The sequence below is a fragment of the Gigantopelta aegis genome, chromosome 3, assembly GCF_016097555.1.
Source record: "Gigantopelta aegis isolate Gae_Host chromosome 3, Gae_host_genome, whole genome shotgun sequence".
Classification (NCBI taxonomy): domain Eukaryota; kingdom Metazoa; phylum Mollusca; class Gastropoda; order Neomphalida; family Peltospiridae; genus Gigantopelta; species Gigantopelta aegis.
The window spans coordinates 17,485,353-17,506,241 of record NC_054701.1 but is presented as its reverse complement, the minus strand read 5'-3'; the positions used below and the strand labels follow the sequence as shown (position 1 = coordinate 17,506,241).

Sequence of the window (20,889 nt, the reverse complement as noted above, 5' to 3'; positions counted from 1 at the left end):
TGTCAATGTCCTGTAGTACTAATACATCCTAGGTTCAGGTTATACACAGACACAACATCGTGTGTGGATTGTATCTGATTAACCACGTGGATTTGTCTTTCCTTATACGGTCTTTAGGGTTTAGGCTCCCCGCCATTATCAAACACTGTAAATATGTACTTATTATAATTTGTTGTTTTTATTATAAAGCTTATATGTTGTATAACTTAAAGCAATAAAGAACTTGAACTGAAAATATTACTAGCAACTTGGCGAGTTTGGTTACAATATCTGCAGCGAAACTGAACTTTGAGTTAGCCAAACAAAATATTAAAACATTAAAGCTTTTTAAAGAAAGATATTTATTTTTTATTATTATCATTTTGGTAATTCAATGAAATATGTTCGCTGGAATCAAATTTATTTCTAATTGGTCGAGTTTATTAATAACAGCTTAAATACAGGGTAGCGAGTCACATGACATGCTAAAAAGTCAGCAGAATTCGTCTTGCTTGGCATATACATATACATATACATATACACACACACACACACACACACACACACACACACACACACACACACACACACACAGAATATATATATATATATATATATATATATATATATATATATATATATATATATATAAAGTCGAATTTCTCCTACGCTTTCAAACTGTTTCGGCCCTGTCTGTCACTTTCCTCTGACTCTGTCTTCTGAGTTGTCCACACCATCACCTACCAGTCTCAACGTCCTCCACGGGCGCAGTCTCTATGCAGTTACCTGCACCAACCTGACATCTTCGTCCTCTGCCGCTAGTAAAGCTGGTTTGACCGACGGCACTAATTAATGACCGCTGGCAGTGGTCAGACTAAGCCCACAGCTAAAAGCTGATGGGACATGACAGGTGCGTGGCATGGATAGTCACAAGATACAAGCACCTGTCGCGATTGGAGACAAGGACTGGGTTCTGGAGGTGGACAGCAAAAGAAGGAGGAGCTGTCAGATCGGGGAAGAAATGAAAGAGGGCAGTGGGGGGAGGAGTTCGTTTGAAGTCTCTATTAATTGGATTGTTTTGAAATTTGGCACTATCCACAAACTAACAGAGAGATTTTGAAAATTATGAATTTTATTTAAAATTTGATTGTCCATAAATATGACATTATTATTTTCAAAATTTGATTATCTACATTAGTACTAGTACATCTGTAGTCGACAACAGTGATCCTCGACACTATCCGTGCCCCATATCAACGTGTCCCATATCAGTGTGTCCCATATCAACGTGTTTCATATCAACGTGTCCCATATCAACGTGTCTCATATCAACTTATCTCATATCAATGTGTCCCATATCAATGTCTCATATCAACTTGTCGCATATCATCTTGTCTCATATCAACTTGTCTCATATTAATGTGTCTCATATCAGTGTGTCTGATATCAACGTGTCTCATATCAACTTGTCTCATATCAATGTGTCCCATATCAATGTATCATATCAATTTGTCGCATATCATCTTGTCTCATATCAACTTGTCTCATATTAATGTGTCTCATATCAACGTGTCCCATATCAATGTGTCTCATATCAACGTGTCTCATATCAATGTGTCTTATATCAACTTGTCTCATATCAACGTGTCTTATATCAATGTGTCTTATATCAACGTGTCCCATATCATCCTGTCCCATATGAACATGTCTCATATCAACTTGTCCCATATCATCGTTTCCCATAACAAAGTGTCTCATATCAACGTGTCCCATATCAACATGCCCCATATCATCGTGTCCCATATCAACGTGTCTCATATTAATGTGTCTCATATCAACGTGTCCCATATCAACGTGTCCCATATAAACCTGTCCCAAATAAACGTGTCCCATATGCTGTAATGATTGTCCAGAAACGTAATTACTTTTAATGTATCTGTACTTTAATGCGACACTGCTAACATACAGTAGCGTTTTTCAACGCACTTTGGAATGCGTGATTAAATGTGTCCCATATCAACGTGTCCCATACCAACGTGTCTCATACCAATGTGTCTCATATCAACTTGTCTCATATCAACGTGTCTCATATCAATGTGTCCCATATCAACGTGTCTCATATTAACGTGTCTCATATCAACGTGTCCCATATCAACATGTCCATAATAAACGTGTCCCATATCAACGTGTCTCATATGATGTAATGATTGTCCAGAAACGTAATTACTTATATATCTGTACTTTAATACCACACTGCTGACATACAGTAGTGTTTTTCAACACACTTTGGAATGCGTCACTAAATGTGTCCCATATCAAGGTGCCCCATATCAACGTCTCATATTAACGTGTCACATATCAACGTGTCTCATATCAACGTATCCCATATCATCGTGTCCCATATCAACGTGTCTCATATCAACGTCTCATATTAACGTGTCCCATATCAACGTGTTTCATATTAACGTGTCCCATATCAACCTGTCTCAAATAAACATGTCCCACATCAACGTGTCTCATTTGCTGTAATGATTGTCCAGAAACGTAATTACTTATAATATATCTGTACTTTAATGCCACACTGCTAACATACAGTAGCGTTTTTCAACACACTTTGGAATGCGTCATTAAATGTGTCCTATATCAACGTGTCCCATACCAACGTGTCTCATAACAACGTGTCCCATATCAACATGTCTCGTATCAACGTGCCCCTATCAACATGTCCCGTATCAACGTGTCCAATATGCTATAATGATTGCCCAGAAATGTAATTACTGATATATCTGCATTTTATGTGGACACTAATGCCACACTGTTAACAGACTGTAGTGCTTTTCAACGCTAAATGTGTCCCATATCAACGTGTCTAAAATCGACGTGTCTCATATCAACGTGTCCCATATCAACGTGTCTCATATGCTGTAATGATTGTCCAGAAACGTAATTACTTATAATGTATCTGTACTTTAATGCGACACTGCTAACATACAGTAGCGTTTTTCAACACACTTTGGAATGCGTGATTAAATGTGTCCCATATCAACGTGTCCCATACAAACGCGTCTCATAACAACGTGTCTCATACCGATGTGTCTCATATCAACTTGTCTCATATCAACGTGTCCCATATCAATGTGTCTCATATCAACTTGTCTCATATCAACGTGTCTCATATCAATGTGTCCCATAACATCGTGTCGCATATGAACGAGTCTCGTATCAACTTGTCCCATATCATCGTGTCCCATATCAACGTGTCTCATATATAACGTGTCTCATATCAGCGTGTCCCACATCAACGTGTCCCAAATAAACGTGTCCCATATCAACGTGTCTCATATGATGTAATGATTGTCCAGAAACGTAATTACTTATATATCTGTACTTTAATACCACACTGCTAACATACAGTAGTGTTTTTCAACACTTTGGAATGCGTCACTAAATGTGTCCTATATCAACGTGTCCCATATCAACGTGTCTCATATGATGTAATGATTGTCCAGAAACGTAATTACTTATATATCTGTACTTTAATACCACACTGCTAACATACAGTAGCGTTTTTCAACACTTTGGAATGCGTCACTAAATGTGTCCCATATCAAGGTGCCCCATATCAACGTGTCTCATATTAACGTGTCACATATCAACGTGTCTCATATCAACGTATCACATATCATCGTGTCCCATATCAACGTGTCTCATATCAACGTCTCATATTAACGTGTCCCATATCAACGTGTTTCATATTAACGTGTCTCATATCAACGTGTCCCATATCAACCTGTCTCCAGAAACGTAATTACTTATAATGTATCTGTACTTTAATGCGATACTGCTAACATACAGTAGCGTTTTTCAACACACTTTGGAATGCGTGATTAAATGTGTCCCATATCAACGTGTCCCATACCAACTTGTCTCATAACAACGTGTCTCATACCAATGTGTCTCATATCAACTTGTCTCATATCAACGTGTCCCATATCATCGTGTCCGATATCATCGTGTCCCATATCAACGTGTCTCATATTAACGTGTCTCATATCAGCGTGTCCCACATCAACGTGTCCCAAATAAACGTGTCCCATATCAACGTGTCTCATTTGCTGTAATGATTGTCCAGAAACGTAATTACTTATAATATATCTGTACTTTAATGCGACACTGCTAACATACAGTAGCGTTTTTCAACACACTTTGGAATGCGTGATTAAATGTGTCCCATATCAACGTGTCCCATACCAACTTGTCTCATAACAACGTGTCTCATACCAATGTGTCTCATATCAACTTGTCTCATATCAACGTGTCCCATATCATCGTGTCCGATATCATCGTGTCCCATATCAACGTGTCTCATATTAACGTGTCTCATATCAGCGTGTCCCACATCAACGTGTCCCAAATAAACGTGTCCCATATCAACGTGTCTCATTTGCTGTAATGATTGTCCAGAAACGTAATTACTTATAATATATCTGTACTTTAATGCCACACTGCTAACATACAGTAGCGTTTTTCAACACACTTTGGAATGCGTCATTAAATGTGTCCTATATCAACGTGTCCCATACCAACGTGTCTCATAACAACGTGTCTCGTATCAACGTGCCCCTATCAACATGTCCCATATCAACGTGTCCAATATGCTATAATGATTGCCCAGAAATGTAATTACTGATATATCTGTATTTTATGTGGATATGTCTGTTAACAGACTAGTGATTTTCAACGCTAAATGTGTCCCATATCAACGTGTCTCACATCAATGTGTTCCATATCAACGTGTCTCATATCCTGTAATGATTGTCCAGAAATATAATTACTTATATATCTGCACTTTATGTGGACACTAATGTCACACTGTTAACAGACTGTAGTGTTTTACAACGCTAAATATGTCGCATATCAACGTGTCTCAAATCAACGTGTCTCATACCAACGTGTTCCGTATCAACGTGTCTCATATCTTGTAATGATTGTCCAGAAATGTAATTACTCATATATCTGCACTTTATGTGGACACTAATGTCACACTGTTAACAATCTGTAGTGTTTTACGATAAATTTATATGTACCATAGCAATGTGTCCCATATAGGGGTGCCCCATATCGTTCATGTTCTGACTGTTTATTTTATTTCAGGGCATTCGCCGTTATTTAGTCATGAAATAATATATTTGTAATTATTTTCCTGAATTGGCAAGTCTCCCTGTCGGTCTCTCTCCGATGGCGTAGGAAGGTGCCAAAAATTGGGGAGGGCACACCTTTATATTTACACACGATAACACTATTATAAAGCAAAATATCTGAAAAGGGGCACATCCCCCTTGCCCCCCCCCCCCCTCCCGCGCTTACTACGCCAGTGCTATCTAAATCCGTCAATGTATGTTTTTAATCATGTTATATATGCATTTTACCATTATTTACCATTTAGTTATACATATTCATCGGTTTCTTTGATGCAAAAGGACTACACGTGTATGTATGTATGTATATGTATATATATATATAGTGTGTGGCACACAGAAACAAAGACGGAGAGAATCACACATACAGAGAGAGAGAGAGAGAGAGAGAGAGAGAGAGAGAGAGAGAGAGAGAGAGAGAGAGAGAGAGAGAGAGAGAGACTCAACACATTTTATTTATGGTTATATGGCGTCAGGCATATGGTTAAGGACCACACATATATTGAGAAAGGGCTACTCTTTTTCGATTAGCAGCAAGGGATCTTTTATATAAACCATCCCACAGACAGGATAGTACATACCACGGCCTTTGATGTACCAGTCGTGGTGCACTGGCTGGAACGAGAAATAGTCCAATGGGCTCATCCACAGGGATCGACCCAATAGTGATCGCGCACTGGGCTACGTCCTGAACAAGTTAGGAATGCACCAAACAATTTACCACAAAATAATAATAATAATAATAATTAAAAACAATAAAAAAAAACGCAAACAGAACAAAAACAATGCAAACAAAATAAATTCCACACATACATTTATCATTGTTAAAATAACCACAATTACAACGTATCAGAATGATTGTATCAGTAATACATTATATTTATATGACAAATGCCCAAGATAAAATGTATACGTAAAACAAAATATGTACACTATTTAAATAACACAGATTAATACCAACATTTATAAATTACAGTAACCAATGCATGAAACATATATAAATCTCCCTGGTCAAGGCCTCCAACCTACGTCATAGTGGTTGGCCAAATGCACGAACTAATTGTTGCTTCAATGTAAACTTACCATGTACATCAACTAATTCCATTAATTAATGAAGATAATTATCAGCGCATCAAATACACAGTGTCATTACCATTATTCGTTTCAAGGGATACCCTAGTATTTTTAAACAATTCCAGTCAGTTTATTTGGTTTGTTTTTGTTATTTATTTTCTTCGGTTTTGGTTTAAAAGTTGTAACGATGTGGTGTAGGGTACACGCGCCGCACACCGGCCCCGGTGGTGTTGTGGTTAAACCATCGGACATAATGCTGGTAGGTACTGGGTTCGCAGCCGGGTACCGGCTTCCACCCAGAGCGAGTTGTAACGACTCAGTGGGTAGGTGTAAGACCACTACACCCTCTTCTCTCTAACCCACTGTCCTGGACAGACAGCCCAGATAGCCGAGGTGTGTGTCCAGGACAGCCTGCTTGAACCTTAACTGGATATAAGCACGAAAATAACTTGACATGAAATGAAATAAATGGAACTGGGTTTTTTAAATAATAAAATGATACATTAATGGCAAGGTTTTAACAAATACAAGAACCCATACGTGCGGTGTCTTTGATGCAGTTATTATTTCGTTGAACAACAAAACGGGTAAATATCGTGAACAAAACGTGTAGAGATGTGAGACCTTTTCCCACGCATTAGTCCAACCTATGAGGGTTGAAGGGCTTGGTATTAGGAATGGCGACACTAATTATAGTAAGCATATATACAAGAAGGAGCACTTTATACAAACTTTATATTTATCAATGTGTTAGTGTGTGTGTGTACGAATGTGTGTGCGTGTCTGCCGCTGTACGCGTGTGTGTGTGTGCGTGCGTGCGTGCGTGTGTGTGTGCACTCATACATGCATATGTATGTCTGTATCTAAACTTTACCAACTGAGCTAACAAAATACATTTAACTCGGTACTGCACAGGAGGACATTATACCAACACTACTACACCGTAAAGTTAATTTATGTCCCGGGCCTCTGGGCCACTCATTTTAACATATGTATGTAAAGCAACCAATACTGAATGGAGTGGAACCACGGACCATCTATACGCAGGGGTCGAAATTGGCTGAAATTCCTGGGAACTCAAAACCTACCAGACCAAACATGATCATAAAATATAAAGGCAAACATATTTCTCAGCCCGTGGTGACGTTCACCGGCAAAAAAGTGGTCGGGACGGCAGTATTTCGAGCACTGATTTATAAGAATCCAATGCTCTACTAGCTGGACTGTTAGAGAAAGTCCCACCAGCTACTACTAGGAAGATGACTCCATACCAACACTACTCCACTATAACATAATCTCCAACAACAGGTTGTCATACTAAAAACATCAAACCAGGTATCTGTCCCTGATTCACATCTGTATATCCGATTGGTTTGTTACTGTGTTTGGATTTCTGGCAGGTGAAGAACGAGCATACAAATGACCCGTTCTGTACTGTGGATCTGCCCGACCACCCACAGTGTGAGCCAGGTCCATCGATGTTAACAATCAGAATGTACTTCTTGTCTTTTCTCAGTTTTAGGGGTCGCGGAAACTGCACGTCATATGTTGTCGTCCCAGCTGTGACTGAGACTGACTTTGTCACTGATGAACCTTCGATTACGTCATCTCTTGTCGGGTCAGTTATGAAAGCTCTGACGTCATAATTTACAGTGGTTCTGTGTTTGGGACCATACAACTGGAATCCTAGTAGTGATGCGTCTTGGTTTACTGAAAACATAATTCCATGATCTTCATCACTAGAACATGAGCAACCAAAATCAAAGAGTCGGGCGGCGAAGCGCTGTATTGTAATTTTCTCTTGACGAATAATACCTGTGCGCTTTTTGGCGTTAAATGGTGAAACGTTTTCATCGGGACATACGCAGTGTGCCAAGATCTTGAGTTTTTCTGTGTCGGTCAACATATTAGTTGGTACTACATTTTTCACGAAATACTTTTGGTCAAATATGGGAAACCGCACGTGCTTTATGGCTTCCCCAACCACCTGTCGTCTGTTTTCGTGAGTTACATCTTTGTTCTGTTTCCTGCACGCACTCTCACTCCACGCCAGAACAGCTACAAAGACAGATTGTTCATCGGCCACCAGTTCTTCCGCTTGTATGATCTTAACCAAGCATTCGTGACAAAGGTCGATAACTCCAGATGATTTTAGAGCGGCATCTCCATTTTCCAAAATAAAAGTCAGAGCTTTTTCTTTCAATTCCTGCTCATCAAACACGTGGGCCTGTTCCAGTATCACACAGGCGTTGTCTGCCGTCATCGATGAAGATAAATACGCCAGGCACTTCTGTTCCAGGGTTTTGACGTTATACTTCTTTGATACGTACAACAAACCCATTACACTGGCACCATCCATTGTGACGTCATCTGTATAGAGGTACCTGTGAAAGAGTAATAAAAAGTGTCCTCATCTCACTTTAAAGCTGCAGTCCCTAGAATATTTTTATTATTTAAACATTTAGAATAGATGATCGAAATCTTGTATAGTGTATTCCAGTAAAGTTCGCAAGACACCTGTTTACTGACATCTTTGTTTGAATTTTAAGAGCAAACACCACCTTGTACATCAATGAGAGCCCAAACAAGTAAATGCGAAATTAGGTAGAGTATCATTAAATAGATATTTACAAAATATTTACTTGTGTGTTTAATATGAAAGAAATAATCGACAACTATAATTTTTATTCTATTTCTGACACTACTTTAAGCGCCAAGCTTCTCACGTGATACTGAACACATTTAACTATCTCGATTGTGGGGTAGTCTCTTTAACTCCAAAACATACATCCTGGGTATAAGATCTTACCGGGATGGTTGGGAGGTTTACCTTGACATTCCCTACACCAGCCATATACTAGGTATAACACCATACCAGGATGGGTGGGGTGGGGGTACCTTGAAATTTCCGACACTGGCCATATACTAGGTATAACACTTTACCTGGATGGGTGGTAGGTACCTTGAAATTGTGGACACTGTCCATATATTAGGTATAACACCTTACCAGGATGGGTGGTAGGTACCTTGAAATTGTGCACACTGTCCATATACTGGGTATAACACCTTACCTGGATGGGAGGTAGGTACCTTGAAATTGTGCACACTGTCCATATACTGGGTATAACACCTTACCTGGATGGGAGGTAGGTACCTTGAAATTGTGCACACTGTCCATATACTGGGTATAACACCTTACCAGGATGGGTGGTAGGTACCTTGAAATTGTGCACACTGTCCATATACTGGGTATAACACCTTACCCGGAGGGGTGGTAGGTACCTTGACATTGTGGACACTGTCCATATACTGGGTATAACACCTTACCCGGAGGGGTGGTAGGTACCTTGACATTGTGGACACTGTCCATATATTGGGTATAACACCTTACCCGGAGGGGTGGTAGGTACCTTGACATTGTGGACACTGTCCATATATTGGGTATAACACCTTACCAAGAGGGGTGGTAGGTACCTTGACATTGTGGACACTGTCCATATATTGGGTATAACACCTTACCTGGAGGGGTGGTAGGTACCTTGATATTGTGGACACTGTCCATATATTAGGTATAACACCTTACCAGGATGGGTGGTAGATACCTTGATATTGTGGACACTGTCCATATATTAGGTATAACACCTTACCAGGACAGGGGTGCAGAAATGGAAAATATTTAACTAGCCCGCCTGACCAGAACCAACTAAATTTTACTAGCCTGCCAGGATTTTTACTGGTCTGCTAGTCTATAGAAGAATATATTATTAACAATATTATATTAATATTGTCTTCACTTGAAATGAAATACATAGATACATTGACAAAACAATGTTAATAACACTTGGTAAGTGATCAACATCACAAATAGTCAAACAAAATAAAAAAGACAGATAGACTGTCGGGCTGGTAGTTGCATTTTTAAATCGTCTGTAGGTATTTTTACTCGCATTTGGCGAGCGGGCGAGTACTTTCTGCAGCCCTGCCAGGATGTGTGGGTAGGGATGGGGGGAGGGGGGGGGGGGGTTACATTGAAATTCCCGACACTGGCCAGCTGTTGACATAAGCGGTACAGGTAAAAGGGCGTCAACAATTACGTCACACTCGGAGGCGGGGGGGGGGGGGGGGGGGCCGATTCACGAAACATTGTCAATACCATATGTTATTCTTATTCATCACCCTATCAAATAAAAATGAGTGAATCTATTTTTCTTTTGTTCTATACATTATCTATTTATTTATTACTGAGCGTATACTTTTGACGATCACTGTTCATAGCGAACATAAATAACATTTTAATAAGCATTTGAGTTTGTATTTCACATTAATAAACAATGTTATAATATGGTAACCCGATACCGTAACTTTAACAAGGAGAGAATAGGAGTTTAGAAAAAAGATGAATGAAGAAGAGTAACAAGAAGGGGAAAAAAAGAAAAAAAGTTACAGCTTGTTTTGTTTAACGACACCACTAGAACACACTGATTTATTAATCATCGGCTATTGGATGTCAAACATTTGTAAATCTGACAATACTATAGTCATAGAGGAAACACGCCATATTTGTGTGTATTAGCAGCACCATCTCACAAACAGGGTAGCAGATACCATGGCCTTTGACATATCAGTCGTGATCCTAGGCCATCTGTCCATAACCGAGACATTTACCATTGTGCTGAAGAGACCTTGAACAGTGTTCCCATTTGATACACCCACCACCACCAACAAAAACACTATCACCACCACAACCACCACCACCACTAACAACAATTTTTAGTAATAGTAGTAGCAGCAGCAATAGTGCTATAGCTGTAACAGCAATTTGAGAAACATGACCAAGGTCTGATATACAAGGCACATCATAGTTGTGTGTTCTTCATGCTAATCTAGCTTACTAACAGGATAATTACTGTAATTAATATAATGTTCAAATCTCTTATCCCACCCAGTGATCCCTTCTCCAGCTATCCCTGTCCCTAAATAATTACTCTGACGTAAGTCAATAACACTTCAAAGTTACAGTGTCTAGTTACCATATAATAATATCATGCACACATATGAAATACAAGTTCAACTGCACTTTTTTTTTAAATCGTGTGTGTTCGCTATGAACGGAGAACGTCAAAAGTATACACTCGATTCGTCGCCTGTGCGGCCATTGATCGGCAAACCACAAACGACAGCTTGTTGTCAATTTCAGTTAACAGGTGCGTTTGCGGATTTGAAATTGTAGGGTTCGTCTCTAAACATGAAATGAGAATTCTTCCGCTGTACAAAGAACGTTCGGTTGAGGATACGTACTATTCTTTCGTTAAAACCGGTTTTGATCTTGACAACGTACTATCGACAATCGTACCTTCCTATTTAAGAATTAATATTTTATAAAGAGTTAGTAGAACTTTCAAAGTTCAGTTTGTATAACACATTGATCATGTATATATTTTTAATAAAATATACTAAAGTAGAAAATGACAGTTTTCACTTTTTAATTTTACGTGTGGTAAAATCGACAAATTCAAATAAATATTATTTCGTTTGAAAAGGGTAAAGTTAGTTTGTTTTGTTTAACGACATCAGTGTTAGAGCATATTGATTTAATAATCATCTGCTTTTGGATGTCAAACGTTTGGTAATTTTGACATATAATCTAAGAGAGTAAACGGGCGCATGTGCAGGGGGAGGGTATTGGGGGTCGAAACCCTTCCCTGACCAAGATAAAAAAAGAAATGAATTATATTTTCTGGGGGAACATGGCCCCATATAAACTTCGCTCAATGCAGTCTATAACCTCCAACTCCGCTGAAATCCCTACTCACGCGCCTTGAAAGCCCGCTACATTTCAAAAATAGTTTTTTTTATTTTTTTATTTTTTTAGCAAGGGATCATGTATATGTACCATCCCACAGACAGGATATCACATACCATGGCCTTTTATATACCAGTCATGGCGCACTGGCTGGAACAATCGCGCCGATGGGGATCGATTCAAGACCGACCGCGCATTAAAAAACCCACCACTTTTTTAGGTCTAAGTAATGAATAGAAATAACATATAGTCTCATATGTTACATATATCGAACATACCGCCCTCTTCCTCTACCTCTAGAGCGTTACGTAATTATTAACACCCCCTTACATGTAACGCGTATGCCAACCGCTGGTTCAAAATCACGTGAGAAGCTCAGCGCCTGCGCAAATCGCGTAAATTCCCAGTTGTACTGGCGTCCCGCTAATTGAAGAAAAACAAGCTGGCCATTGGGTTTGCAGTTAACCTAGATAATGTAGATAAGCGAGCATTGCGAAACTATAGCGATGTGGTGGGCCTTTTATGTACCAAACAGAACTGGATCATCTATTCTAAATGCTTAAATAATAAAAATATTCCAGACACTGCAGCTTTAAGACTCACAGCATACTTCTTAGATGTATGATCCGTGTTTTATGAACATAAAATTTACATACCTTAGAAACTGTTCAAATATGTCGTGTTCTACTTCCGGAATGACGATCTCATCCTGCTCTGCCAATGGTCCGTAGAACATGGCCTCGAACACGCCGCTGCGGATACTGACAATCAGTCTGTGAGCCTGAACGCTCTTCTGTTCTCTTCCCACCTTGAATGTCACATCACTGAACATTCTATTTTCAAGAGAATGTCTGAGACATTTTGAAAGAGATTTTCTGCTCTGCCAGCTGTCACGACCAGTCTGACTACTTGATTTGCATGTCGCCATCTTGTCACTGAAAATATACATAAAATAGCTTCCTTGTTCTCTTTGTTTTAATATGCGGTTCATGCATCAACAGGAACCATGCACGGAACTGGGAATAGCTTCATGTCTATTTGTAAAACACTTTTAATATTTTCTGAAGGGACTACCCTGAGTTTTCTGCATTATAAGATGTCTTCGGCTAACACAATCTTGTAACGACTAGTATTACACATTAAATATATTTTCTGCTTTAGAATATCAGTGTCTGTATAGTCAACGTGTTTCTCGCCGTCACAATATTTTTAAGTAGCCCAAACTGGATTTGCAATGCAATTATTTTTGGAAGTACGAAACAAATATCTGAAAACTCAGAATCGTCCTTTTAATTTGTTACTTATTTAATGAAGCAACCCAAAACAGCTTTAAAAATAAAACACGATAGTCCCTTTATTTAATGTTTTTGTTATAAATTATTTCATAAAATACCTCCAGCAAAATAACAAAAACAAAAACAAAAGACCCTGAAAAGCAAAAAAAACGCATGTGTATGCGCGCACACGCACACGCACGCACACACACACACACACACACACACACACACACAAGCAAAAAAAACGAACCCAATGCAGTCACACATGCATACACACACGCCGCTGGCGTACACTTGATCCAGTAGCAGCAGTGATGGTTTATACCTACCTACCTACCTACCTACCTACCTACCTAACTACATGTATGCATGCATACATACATACATACATACATACATACATACATACATACATACATACATACATGCATGCATGCATGCATGCAGGCATACATACAGAGATACATAGATAGATACATACATAAATGCATGCATGCAGGCATACATACAGAGATACATAGATAGATATATACATACATATATACATACATACATGAGTGTGCGTGTGGCTGCCCCCCCCCCCCCACACACACACACATTTGTTGGCACCCTCCTACGACACTGCACACACACACACACACACACACACACAAACACACACACACACACACGCGCGCACAAAGACACACACACACACACACCAACAAATAAACAAAAACAACACAACATAAACAAAAACAAAAAAGAAAAACCAACCACGAACTAGACAAAACAATAATCACCATTATTGACAGTGTGGCGTACACAATGCACGTGAATGTATGTAGTATAATACTGTATGGTGGTTCTCAAATAACCCGCAATGATAGGAGCGATCTCGAGTGTCAGCGAGTGTTCCGCCTCCTCTACATATCTACGGTCCATTTGTTTACATGTTGCTATGTGACGCCGAAGCTTTACAAATATTACTTTATATAATATAGTATGGATTGGTGGTTCTCAAGGTGTATCTGTTTACATGCTGCTATGCGACGCTGGAATTTTTAAAATATGACCGTTTTCCACTGTGTCCGACTAACGTTTCCCCCATTATTTTTCTATATTGCAAATAGTCTCCTGTCTACCACATCCACAATCCTTCCGCCGGTGAAATACAGCAGTTATGACATCCATAGCCCAAGTCCCTTTGTATAGTATCTATGAAAAGGAATATGTCGACGTGTCCTGTATCACGTACACTGTTCTGTGACCTGAACTAGTTGTGTATAAAATAAAGCGATTTGATCGCTAGCAGAACGGACAAGTGACAGACTCGACAACTGAAGTCGTGATTAATTTTAAATAAAAGTGTTCGTACCTTCAAATTCTTCCAGCATCAATATTTCTAACATTTAAGTAAAATACTTCCTCCAATAGTACGCGATTCCCTGGAAAATGTAACTTTCGGTTTTAAAATACTGTTACATACAAAGCGAAACAATTCTGTGTCACTTGTATATTCATTGAAGTGTAGGTTGTACTATACCAAAGAAAATCCCAAAGGCGAAAATATAACTTATGTGGTTAAAATCACTACATTGAAGAAAGGAAGGAAGGAAATGTTTTATTTAACGAAGCATTCAACACATTTTACTTACGGTTATATGGCGTCGGACAAATAGTTAAGGACCACACAGATATAGAGGAAACCCACTGTCGCCACTTCATGGGCTACTCTTTTCGATTAGCAGCAAGGGAAATTTTATATGCACCATCCCACAGACAGCGTAACTGTTAACACATACCACGGCCTTTGATATACCAGTCGTGGTGGACTGGCTGGAGCAAGACGGGGATCGGCCCCAAACCGACCGCGCATCAAGCGAACGCTTTACCATTGGGCTACGTCCCGCCCCCACTACATTGAATTTGTCAACCAAATTATGACGAAAGTGGAACCTTTCGTAGCTCATTTTCGGTATAACAAGATGTTTTTACAGCACAAAAGGTTTCGCACAAAATTGTAGTATTTAGTTGTACAGGTACCCCCAAAATCTTTCAAGTGCAAACAGGGGCGTAGGCTGGGGGGGTCGGGGGTTTCGGACGACACCTGACACACACCCCCCCCCCCCCCCCCCCCTCCGCTGAAGCAAATGGTCCGCTTTCAGAACTGAAACATACAGGTTTATACATATGGAGTTTCTGGTGGTGCAAAACACATAGAAAAACAACAACTAAAAAACCCACAAAAACAACCCAAAAGCCCAACACTGCCACATGTATTAGCAATGACAGGACTGTTTGTATTACGAGAACTATCAACATTTCGGCGCATATCGAACCTCGACCGTCTTTATATTCCCGTACCCTACTCTATTTTACTGCAAGAAAAATCGATCAGTGTGCACATGTGCATCAAAGGAAACAAGCTGCGTCGTGTGTACGAAAAACTTCAGTAACTTACGACAGTTACCGTAATGTAATTTAACGGTATTTTTAACGGCCTCTATTTTGTACCATACCTGTATCCATTTGTATGTTTGGTACACACAATAAAAGTTACATTTTATTTCAGCAATGAAAATATTTGAGTTTTTATAGATTCAGCAATCTCCGATTGGTCACGTGATCAGAACGGCCATTCTGTCTTGTGTTTCCACTAACTATCGGCTGATATTCTGCTCTTCCTCTTCTTCTTTAAAAAACGTGTTGTCCTTACTACATTAGACACCCACTTAAAACAGTTTATGTTCTTTTTTTCCCTTCCTCTCTTTCCTTTTTTCCCCTCCAATGCAAGCTCGTTTCATCTATCATTCTTGACCCTCAGATCATTTTAAAATGCGTATGTATGTATGTGTGTGTGTGTGTGTGTGTATATATGTGTGTGTGTGTATGTATGTATGTATGTATATGTATGTATATGAATACGGTTGTGCAGTATATGACAACAAATGTAATGAATATAACTCCCATACATATCACATATTGTTTATATACATAATATGAAATATAAAACCTTTACCTTACCGTTATACAGGTACACATAATCATGTTAAAATGTTATTATTGTTGTATATTGTAAGACGATGATTCAAGGCACCACAACCTTGACATTGCCAGTGATCTGGGGGTAATAAAAGTTTGGGGGGGGGGGGGGGCGGTAAAGATATTTTGACATCACTTGCAGATTTAATTGGTTGTAACTGATGTTTTTTACTATCTGTAATTTCTGTCATTCTATTTATTCAACAATTCTTTATAAAATATTGCAAACTTTTCTTTCTTTTTTTGGTGTGTGTGTGTGGGGGGGGGGGGGGGGTATCACCGCTTATAAAAACAACGGAAGTGGTAGTGTTTATCAAATGTAAAATCATTTACCTTGGATGCCAAATAATATATACACCGCCTTTACAAAACCGAAACTACTTTTTATCAGCTGGCGATATCAAAGCGATCGATTCATTCAGAATTTATTTTATCCCACATTATTGTTTTTCATATATCTTCAAACCTTTATTAAAATAATAATATTAAACCTTTGATCAGTTCAGCAAAGTCGGAATTGCCCGTAAATGTCAGACCGACAACATCTCCGGTTCAATTAACGGTTCATAAAAGATGAGTCAGCTTGTATTTCGTATCAACTAGTTTGTATCAAATATTGAGAGGCAAAATAAGCAGTATGTCTTTCCACAAAGTCGACCAACACACAACGATATATGATAGCAAAGTTTTCGCCTTATTTTCTTTTATTTCCTTTTTGATTTCCGTTTTTGTTTGCTGTCCATGTTCTTTTGTTTTTGTTTTTGTTTTTTGAAGGGTGTGGTGCCGCGCGGCCGCCCTCCTTTAATTTTCACCCAGCGAGAACCCATTTTTTATCTATTACAATTATTCTCCTATCTACCACACTCACAATCCTTCCGCCGGTGAAATACAGGAGTTATGATATCCACCGGGCAAGTCCTTTGGTATAGTATCTATAAAAATAAACATTTCGACAAATGGAGAAGCAATAGGTGTCGTGTACCCTAAGCACTGACCTTCACTGTTCTGTGGCATGAACTATTTGTGTATAACATCAATGATTTAATCGCTAGGAGAACGAACTAGTAACAGACTGAACCACTGAGGCCGTGGTTATTTTGAAATAAAAGTGTACATACCTCCGAATTCTTTCAGCGTCAATATTTCTAAACCTTATGAAAAATACTTCCTTGAATGTCACGTGATTTCGTGGAAAAATAACTTTCTGTTTTAAAATACCGTTTAAAGCGAGACAACTCCATATTCTTTAAACAATGTAAGGGTTATCTGATGAAAACATGGAAGCACGGACGTTGGTATATATACATTTATATATATATATTGCGAATTTGGAAAATAACTTTAAAAAATATTTTAATGTATAGTATATTTAAAATTAAATATTGTATATACGTTCTATTCACCTTTAATTTTAATATCATTATTTTATATTAATTGTGTGTTTAGGTGTGAATGTGATTGAGTGATACATTGCACATTGCAAAAACCAATTGGAAATAAAAGTGGCCGCTGAGTACAGGTTGTCACATATATAGTCTTTAAAACATCTGTTGTCGTTTTTTGTTTTACCGTCTGTACTGCAAATCAACGGATGTGTGCTTCACATTTGACTATAAATCAACTTTTGACATGTCATCTCCTTCAGAAACAATGCAAATGGAATGTATTAAATTAACCGTTCTCAATAAGTTTGTTTTATTTTTCCATTTAATTATTTAATTCCTACTTCATGCGGTGTATTGTCATAGTAAGTGAATCTACAAATGTCAAGCGTAGCCTGCCCAGAGGCAATTAGATGCATTCCATTTTACTTGATACACAGTAGAGATGTCGGGAATGAATGGGTACTAGTATTCCTGAAGGTGTGAAGATCGTTTATTTGTTGTACCTTATCGATGTTGTTAAAATATCCCTTTTATATAACAGTAAAACTTTACTGTGTCCGCTTAATACAGGTATTTTAGCGATTTGGGGTCCGATTTAGGTGGCCGTTGCCCGCGTTAGACAGGTGACCGCTTATTACAGGTGCATTTACATTATAAATCGTTTGGGAAGGAAAAAGTGGCCGCTTAAGACAGGTGACAGTTGAGTATAGGTGGCCGCTAGGACAGCTTTGCGGATATGGAAAATAACTTTTAAAATTGTTTCAATGGATAGTATATTTAAAATTAAATATTGTATATTTAAGTTTATTTACCTTAAATTTTAATATTACTGTTTTATATTAATTGTATGTTTGTGTGTGTATGTGGCTTAATGACAGTTTGGCTTGGTGATTTGGTGTTGTGCGTGTGGGTGGGTGGGTGGGGAGGTTGGGGGTGGGGTGCATCTGGCAGTGGCTCCTTCTTCCCCCGACTGGAGCACCGTTTAAGTACTCATATTTAACATTAATAAATATTTTAGATATTAGGTGACCATCATGCCTTTTTAACACTCTCTTTACTATGTTTATTATGCGCACTGGAAAAAAACAATAATATAAAAATTTATAAATATTATTGATAAATTTATTAAAAAGGGGACAACGGTTGGGATGGGGGGCGGGGTGTGTGTGAGGGAGGTTAATTTTAGGGGATATTAGACGTATGCGGTTTCGGTTTCGGCCGTAGGAAAGCTAGGTTACACTGGCTTCCCTCCCTCTCCACCTTACCCTCTCCCCGTTACCCTCTCCACACTAAAGTCCTCAACGGGACCTTTTCGCCCTAAATAATCTAAAATATTAATAAAATAATAAATAATTACTTTTGGTATACTTTTTCTATGGCGATGGCCCAACCTTTTCTATCTAATTATCCTGGGCAATTAAAAATATAATTAGAAAAAGAGATTAAGTTAGATAGCCCGACTAAAATTGGCGTTAAAGTTTATAATGGGATATATTATATGTTTTATTATGTTTATTATTGTTTAGACTACGCCATCAAAATTATACTTTCCGCTCCTTTTAGTATAAAGTCAAAATAATCCCCATAAATTAAGTTCTGTCCGACGCCCGGCCCCTGGCCATGCCGGAGACCAGGCGTGGGGTGGACGTGCCTGAACCTCTTTTGGATATAGGACGTTAATACAGTTAAAATTAAATATATGGTGTCATGGTTAGGCCATCGGGTATTAGGCTGGTAGGTACTGGGTTCGCGGCCCGGTACTGGCTCCCACCCAGAGCGAGTTTTAACGACTCAATGGATAGGTGTAATACAACTACACCCTCTTCTCTCTCTCTTACCATTAAGAACTAGCTCACTGTCCTGGACAGCCAGCCAAATAGCTGAGGCAATTTTTAGAAACAAATGCCGTTGGTGAAAGGACCCACCGACAGCAATTTTTAGTCTTCCGACGGCAATTGTTCATAAACTTCAACAAAACAAGAATTTGTTATAAATGGAATTTATGAATGCTTAACGACACCCCAAGCACAAAATATACATTGGCTATTGGGTGTCAATCTAAGGAAACTGTATATTTATAAATGAAATCATGGACTAGTTGCATAAGCTCACATTTAACGGAACCTGGTGTTTCTGAGACGACTGAATGAATGTCTAACGACACCCCAGCTCAAAAATACACATCGGTTATTGGATGTCACAAAAGGTAAGTATATGGAATTTATTTTGTATAATTATGTAAAATCACAGTGCAAAAAGCTGTAGGGAAAACTTAAATACAATACAAATATCAAGGTAAGTATAATTTAAAACTTTATATAGAAATCAAAGTTTTTTAAAAACTTTCAAAATACTTTTGGGTGGAATTTAAAAGATTCCAAAACATTTCTGTTGCCAAATATATAATTTCTCCTCGGCTTGAGACGATCACACTCCACCAAAATGTGGTGCACAGTCAGTGTACACTGACAATGTTCACACACAGGAGGAGGGTCCTTCTTTAAAATAAATGAATGCGACAAATATGCATGCGGACACGGCACAATACTACTTCATCCTTCCTGCACCGCCTGTAGGATGACTGCCACTCTCTTAAGACTGGCTTGACAGAATGAAGCTTGTTCGCAACCACACCGACCCAATCATCTTGCCAAGTGGAGACTACGTTTTTTGTGAATATCACATGACATTTTTTCTCGCTAGGTGAAAATTAAATGGGGTGGCTGTGCGATCAGTACCCCCCGCTCTTACAAAAATCAGAACCCCCCCCCCCCCCCCCATCCAAGAAAAATCGATTCCATTGATATCATATCGCAAGCTAATAAAAGTAGGTTCATTTTTGTAAAGGCGGTGTACATATTATTTGGCACCAATTACTTTAATGATGAACACTACCACTTACGTTGTTTTTAAAAGTTGTTAAAGGCGCTCAATCATGGATTTAGTGGGCCTTATTTCTCTAAATATGGATTATAAATGGAAATTACATTCATTTGGAATACCAAACCTAGTTACTGTATGATCCAAAACATTTTAATTGAACTACGATCGAGGGAATTCCATGACACATTACATTTTTAAAAGTTAGAACTCTTCATGTTTATAAGTTAAAAAAATTACAGCAAAAGAGACTCGTAGTGATGAGGCTA

At 38.6% G+C, this 20,889-nt stretch overlaps 2 protein-coding genes across 3 annotated transcripts in view; both read right to left on the bottom strand.

The window, feature by feature from the left end:
* LOC121367618 overlaps positions 1-20,889 on the bottom strand; it is a 214,510-nt gene that overhangs the window by 4,158 nt on the left and 189,463 nt on the right. The window lies entirely within an intron of this gene.
* Positions 7,186-12,984, bottom strand: LOC121367617 (BTB/POZ domain-containing protein 2-like). The gene is made up of 2 exons (XM_041491902.1): positions 12,711-12,984; positions 7,186-8,635 (listed from the first exon to the last, which is right to left on the bottom strand). The coding sequence occupies exons 1-2, from the start codon at positions 12,980-12,982 to the stop codon at positions 7,564-7,566; spliced, it is 1,344 nt and encodes a 447-aa protein (XP_041347836.1). The 5' UTR covers positions 12,983-12,984; the 3' UTR covers positions 7,186-7,563.